Consider the following 7,321-nt stretch of genomic DNA (forward strand, 5'->3'; position numbering starts at 1 on the left):
TGTACTAAAAACGCATCAGAAAAATTAATTTTCCATAAATTGGCTCATTTCGAAGACAGTAATTCGTAGACAATTCAGACAGTTCACAGTGACACATTTTTTAGGTGTTTTCAGTCCATTGCGTTTTAGAATGAGTCATTTTTAAGTGTTTTCTGGCCATTGCGTTTTACATATAAGACATTTCTTTGTGTTTTTGGTGCATTGCGTTTTAGGTAAAACACATTTTTATGTGTTTTCTGGCCATTGCGTTTTACAAATAAGACATTTCTGTGTGTTTTCTGGCCATTGCGTTTTACAAATAAGTCATTTCTTTGTGTTTTTGGTGCATTGCGTTTTAGGTAGAACACATTTTTATGTGTTTTCTGGCCATTGCGTTTTACAAATAAGACATTTCTGTGTGTTTTCTGGCCATTGCGTTTTACAAATAAGTCATTTCTTTGTGTTTTTGGTGCATTGCGTTTTAGGTAGAACACATTTTTATGTGTTTTCTGGCCATTGCGTTTTACAAATAAGACATTTCTGTGTGTTTTCTGGCCATTGCGTTTTACAAATAAGTCATTTCTTTGTGTTTTTGGTGCATTGCGTTTTAGAAAAATGTCATTTTTTAGGTTTTTTTTTTTCATTGCGTTTTACGTAACTGGTGGTTTTTCTATTGCGTTTTACGCAACTGGGTTTTAATTTTTTTTTTTTTAAATATAGCAATAGTATACTCGTTTTAAAGAAAAAAAAACGCTCGTTTTTTTGGTGCAATTTTTATAAAAAAATAATGTCGTATGAAAGAGTTATTAACGTTTAAAAAATGGGGGGGAATTGGAGGAGAGAGAAACTATTGGCTTGGATTGACTAGAATGCCCTTGAACAAACTCACGCGCCTCTTTTATTCTTTTCAATTTCCCTGATTTAATCTTAGCCCTTGATTAACTTAATGAATGGTCAAGATCACTTCCTATCCTTCCTAGCCAAATAAACTTCCTATTGTATCTCCACCCTATATATATATATATATATATATATATATATATATATATATATATATATATATATATATATATATATATATATATATATATATATATATATATATATGGTAGGGTTCATGAGTGAACAATGATTTATTTGTGAACAAAATAAACTTATCCTGACCATTGATTTTGTAGATCTAGATTTTTTCTTTAGTGGCAAGATAGTAATTAACTTTTGTAACTTACATGTATTTTAATAGACACAAGGGTATAATTGTATATTTCTATCTTCATTTAATTAATTAATTTTTTCTCTCTCCTGATTTCTTTTTCTCATTAAAAGAATATTTAATTACATTCTTTATATATTTTTTTCTCTCACATATTACCTAACTTAATATAACATAATTTAAAAAAAAAAACAAACATTATCAAATATTGTTCCACCTAGAACACAAGTAAAAATATTTAATTACATTCTCTATACATATATGTATTAGATCAATGTTTGATGAAAAGATGTATAGTGGAAACAGTATGTAGTAATACACAAGTATATAAGTCTGGTATATTTCGATATGTATACACTATGTACTTGAATAATACACAGGTGTATACGTCTGGTATATAACGACCCGTATACACATATGTACTTGAATAATACACAAGTGTATAAATCTGGTTTATAGCGACCCGTGGAAACAAGATGTGTAATAATACACAAGTGTATAAGTCTTGTATATACTGACCTGTATACACATATGTTAAAAATCAATTTAATTAGGTTTAATATTTAATTTTAAAAGGAACATAACAATCTATATAAAAAAATTAGCCATTCAATCTCTTATAATTAATAATTAAAATAATAGAGAAATAATTAAAAATGAGAGAGAGAGAGAGTTAACAAAGGAGAAAATTAAGGGATTCTACTTAAAAGTACTTGGCTAATGTCAATCTTACCCTTTTAATCTAAAAAATGATCAAGGGTCAAGATTCGTTCACTTAGTTCACTCTCAAAAAGTTGTTCACTCATGATCATGATCCTATATATATATATATATATATATCTATACTACTTTAATAAGGATATAGGAAGGACAGAATGGTAATTCGACAGGGGTGTTGAAAACACCCTCAATGCACAATGTACAAGTCTTAAGGCACCAAGAAACACAAATAAATTACCCTTCTACTGGTTCATCTTCAGCCGTCCATTTCTCTCAATTTTCACACGGATCGCGATCTCAGCCGTCCACTTCACTTCACACGGATCAACAAGTCCTTTCTCTCTCACAACTCACACATACCATCAGATCTTCTCTCTCTTTTCTCTCTCTCTCTCTCGGCGACTCAAGAAACCCATGCCAGATCTATCACCAGATCCGTTTCATAAGCAGATCTGTGAGGATTCCACCGCCTATTCCCCTCCGCCTTGTTACGCTGCTTCAATCACGGCTTCTCCTTCATTCCAGGTATCATACTTTTCTAAGAATCGAAAACTTTTAATTTTTTTTCCCAAGAACTGAAAATTACCCATGATTTGTCTTTTATTCAGGAATCGTCAACCTAAAATCAAAGCTTTGATCTTGATTTTGTTTTTAGGGCTTTGCTGATTTCAGGCAATCTAGGGTTTTGTAAGTGGAGATTCTGGCGATATAGGGCTTAAACAAGTTTTATCTGGCAACTTGGTAAGAACTGATACCTGTAGAATCATTTCTTTCTTCTGATTTAATGAATATATCTGACTCTAATATGGCAAGTTATGATGTTTGACGGTAGTTTCTATATGTTTTTCAGATGTCGAAGACACCAAGGGATCCACAGCTTTGAACAAGGGATCCACATATTTGCTGGAGAATGGCCGGAATCAGGTGACTGTCTGTCCATGAATCTCTCTGGAATCATGTTTCAGATGAAGGTAAACACACAAATCGCTCTTTAAGACGGCGTTTTACTTCCATATTAATTACGTTGTCCTTTGCACAACTTGAATTACTATTCTGAATTCTTAAGAACTTTCACTGATTTAAAGATTTTACACTAAGTGACACTCTTGGATGGACTTTAGAAAAAATTGTGTAGATCTTCTAAAAGTATTTTTAAAAGTTTTAAGTTTTTATCGTGTGTAGCTGTTTTATGTTTTGGGCCTGTTTTTTAGAAAAAATTGTGTATTGTTGTTGAATGTAGTGACGCTGTCGAAGACAAAGAAGAAAGGGATAGAGCATAAAGAGAACATTGTGAACTCCATTCGGGAGGCTGTAGAGCAATATAATTCCATTTATGTTTTTAGCTTTGAGAACATGAGGAATATTAAGTTTAAATATTAAGTTTTAATTTGATGAATATTTACCTATGACATTTACAATTGCAGGGCTCCTCAGATTTACTTCCATAAAGGAACAGTCAAGAATTTAGAGTCGGAAGTCGCAAGGGCTAGCAAGCTAAAATGCACCAGTTGCGGTAAAAAGGGAGCCGTTCTTGGGTGCTACGTGAAATCATGCCAACGAACTTACCATGTGCCGCGTGCATACGACATCCCTGATTGCAGATGGGATTCTCTACTATTCTTCAGCAGCAGTCCAGTACTCTCTTTTAATAGTCTTTAGTATTTTGTTGTAGGTAAATATCACCCATTAGCCATGCTATATGGAGAGGTGCTCAGATTTTGTATATTTTTTTAATAAGCAGTCCTTTTGTAACACACATCTTAAGATAAGGACCAATGGTATGTTTACGTGCAATTGCGCATTGTTGAGTTTTAACTTTTAAACTGTGGTGTTGTTTTCTTAATGATCTAAATTGCAACTCTTTTTGCAGGAAGTCAGTCGCTTGCTTATTGGACTGAATTGTGTAAAAGCACTTGAGCCCTTGACTGTAGTAGAAACCGCCAAAGATTTGTCCTCGCAACATGATTTCGATATTCAGGTAGGCAATTATCTCCAACGGGTATACCTGTAAAATATACAAGAAATATTTGATGTACGATTTACACAATGTTCTCAATTCATGTTGCAGGCATTCAAATTTAACGCTGGCAAGGAATTACTAAGAGAAACGCGTATAGTGCGTGTCGGACTCATTCAAAACTCCATCGCTCTACCAACTACCGCACCATTTCTCGACCAGAAGAAAGCCATCTTTCATAAACTAAAGCCCATAATCGATGCCACAGGTGCTTCAGGGGTCAATATATTATGTTTACAAGTAAGCCAAAATACAATTAACTGTCGTTAATAACACAATTTTCCTTCATCTTTGGATTAAAAAAAAGTAAGAAACAATATATAATGGAACTACAGGAAGCTTGGATGATGCCTTTTGCCTTTTGCACTCGTTAGAAACGATGGTGTGAATTTGCAGAGCCTACAGATGGAGAATCGACACAGTTTCTTCAAGGTTTTGCAAGGAAATATAACATGGTCATAGTAATCCCGATACTCTGGGAGACTATCTGGAATACCGTGGTTATAATCGGGAATAACGGTAACATAATCGGCAAACACAAGAAGGTAGGTTCTTAATTTATTTACGTTTGTTATTATAAAGAGTAAAATGCCATTTTCATCCTTGGGGTTTGGCCAGTTTTGCGGCTTTGGTTTAAAGGTTTGTTTTTCGGCATCTGGGTCCAAAAGGTTTGAAATCTTGCCATTTTCATCCGGCTTGTTAACTCCATCCTTTTTTCTTCGTTAAGTCAGGGGTATTTCCGTCTTTTTGTTAACTTAAAGGGCAATTCGGTGTAACGGATTCGGTCAAGGGTATTTTAAATGCTTGTGCACAAAGTGAAAAAGGCCGAATTACCCTTTAAGTTAAGAAAGAAGACGAAAATGCCCCTAACGTAACAGAGAAAAATAGATGATCTTAACGAGCTGGATGAAAGTGGCAAGATTTCAAACCTTTTGGATCCAGATGCGAAAAAACAAACCTTTGGATGAAAGTCGCAAAACCGACCAAACCTCAGGGACGAAAATGGAATTTTACTCTATTATAAAAAGGTTTACCATGTTATCATGCACAGATTTAATTGTGTTTTCAATAAAAGTCAAGTCTGATTGTAGAAAAAAGTTATTTTTTGCTCTTCTTTTGGTAAGGCTGAAATGTTGTGGCAATCAAATGGTAGAATCACATACCCCGTGTTGGGGATTTTAACGAGAGTACATATTATAAGGAGGGCAATACGGGGCACCCTGTGTTTGAGACTGCGTACGGAAAGATCGGTGTCAACATATGCTACGGAAGGCACCATCCATTAAACTGGTTAGCCTTCGAGTTAAACTGTGCCGAAATCGTCTTTATACCGTTTGCCACTGTTGGTGAACTCAGTGAGCCAATGTGGCCCATCGAGGTACCCACGTTTTCTTTTTTACCTTTCTTTAAGAGCGATTACCTTTTTTTTTTTACTATGCACGTGCATTTTGTTTTGTTTAGGCACAAAATGCTGCAATAGCAAATAGTTACTTTATGGGGTCCATCAACCAGGTGGGGACAGAGGTGTTCCCGAATCCGTTCACATCAGGCGATGGAAAGCCGCAACATGCAGACTTTGGTCATTTCTACGGTTCAAGTCATGTTTCAGCGCCGGATGCTTCGTGTACACCATCGCTTTCAAGGAACAAACACGGGTTGTTGATATCAAACATGGATCTTAACCTCTGCAGACAGCTAAAGGACAAATGGGGGTTTTGTATGACGGCTAGATATGAGTTATATGCTGACATGCTTTCTCGATATGTGAAGCTTGATTTCGAGCCCCAGGTGGTTTCTGATCCTTTGTTGCCAAAAAATCAATTGTAAAAAAATACTTCTATTCGTATCATGTTTTATGTCCATTTATGCTTACTCAAGTGGTTTAAGATTGAAATGGAAGACTTGACGATCATGAGTTTAAATGCTATAAAAAGCTTCGTTTCTCGTGTATATTTTCTGGTTTTATTATTATTATTATTATTATTATTATTATTATTATTATTATTATTATTATTATTATTATTATTATTATTGATGTATTATGGATGCTAAGTTGCTATATGAAAAAAAAAAATTCCTTTGATGTTGATGTAATAGATAATATTGTAACTTGCATTTGGAGGAACAATCATAATTTATCTTTGGTCATACTTTAAAGGGGGAAATACACATCAATGACAAGCTAATCACAAACCACTCGATGTTATATGGTCATTTAAAATGTGAAACGCTGGAGTTAAACACGCTTTATATTATATGGCCGTTTAACCACATGTATACATCTTTACCCAAAAACCACATGTATACATTGCTATACGGCCTTTTGACAAGAATCGCCAAAACTAAACGTCTTTTTACATGATGAAACAATACTAAGGGTGTGCATGCAGTGTACACCACTTAAAAGTGGTGTGTGTATATAGTAACACCCTACTCCCCTACGCGGACAACCATTGTAGCAACAACAATCATAACTTATCTTATTATTTTTACTTTTGATGATGTAGTACACCAAACAGAAGTATGTATGACATTGTAGGTATGTATTTGTGTGGATACACGATATATACGGGTGTATCTATACTTCTATACTATATTATAAAGCATATCCAAATGATAGCTTAAGATAATTTGCCTAGGGGTGTGCAACGGTTCAAAATAGTACCGAACCGAACCGAACCGGAACCGAACCAGAACCGTTAATTGCTAAATTTAAGAATCGGAACCGAACTGTATTATAACGGTTCCGGTTGGGTTCTGAACCGGTTAAACGGTTCTCGCTAGAATCGGTTGACAATTAAATCGTAAAATTAACAATTCAATAAAAACGAATCAAACCATTTAAAACATTAACTAAGAGTTGCAACATTTAAGGTTCAAACCAACCAAAATAAAAGTAGCAAAGAAACAATAAAAAAATTCAAGCCATAAAACAAACTCTAAGTAAAACTATTACAACCATCGTGTTAACAATTAAAACAAACATCTTCAAACTTCATTCGATCTTCATCCTCTCAATCTTCTCATAAACATCTAAATGAAACCAAGTGTTAGCAATTAAAAAAAATAAACGAATAATGCATCTACTATATTTTGTTCGTGAATAGATTGATTAGTAATGCATCTACTGTATTCACCAAGCGATACACTATTTATATACACATTTACAGTTTGATCAACATTGATTTGATTATTTTTGTTCTATTTTTATTTTCACATACAGAAAACTCTATGTATCAAAAGCAAACATCTAGAAAGAAGATATATGCAATCATAAAAAAAGGTCATGTATACCCCTCACTCACACAAATGGATTTTAGAAGCTTTCAAAATTTACAAAACATAGGTAGTTGGTTCTAAAATCTCACATCGTTTCAGTGCATTTGGAAGAC

At 34.0% G+C, this 7,321-nt stretch overlaps 1 protein-coding gene across 1 annotated transcript; it reads left to right on the forward strand.

Annotated features, from left to right (window-relative positions):
• The first annotated feature begins 2,877 nt into the window (after positions 1-2,877).
• On the forward strand, positions 2,878-5,896 carry LOC110935028 (beta-ureidopropionase-like). The gene is made up of 8 exons (XM_035989453.1): positions 2,878-2,883; positions 3,095-3,279; positions 3,337-3,547; positions 3,783-3,890; positions 3,981-4,137; positions 4,326-4,474; positions 5,083-5,307; positions 5,391-5,896. Exons 1-8 carry the CDS (start codon positions 2,878-2,880, stop codon positions 5,754-5,756), a joined length of 1,407 nt encoding a protein of 468 aa, XP_035845346.1. The 3' UTR covers positions 5,757-5,896.
• The last annotated feature ends 1,425 nt before the right edge of the window (positions 5,897-7,321 follow it).

The sequence above is a fragment of the Helianthus annuus genome, chromosome 4 (assembly GCF_002127325.2).
Source record: "Helianthus annuus cultivar XRQ/B chromosome 4, HanXRQr2.0-SUNRISE, whole genome shotgun sequence".
In the NCBI taxonomy this organism is placed as follows: Eukaryota; Viridiplantae; Streptophyta; class Magnoliopsida; order Asterales; family Asteraceae; genus Helianthus; species Helianthus annuus.

Bases quoted from the DNA above. Each gene is read 5' to 3' on its own strand.
- LOC110935028 (XM_035989453.1), top strand. The intron at 3,280-3,336 runs GTTTAAATATTA...TTACAATTGCAG, and splicing joins GAGAACATGAGGAATATTAA to GGCTCCTCAGATTTACTTCC. The intron at 4,475-5,082 runs GTAGGTTCTTAA...ATCAAATGGTAG, and splicing joins TAATCGGCAAACACAAGAAG to AATCACATACCCCGTGTTGG.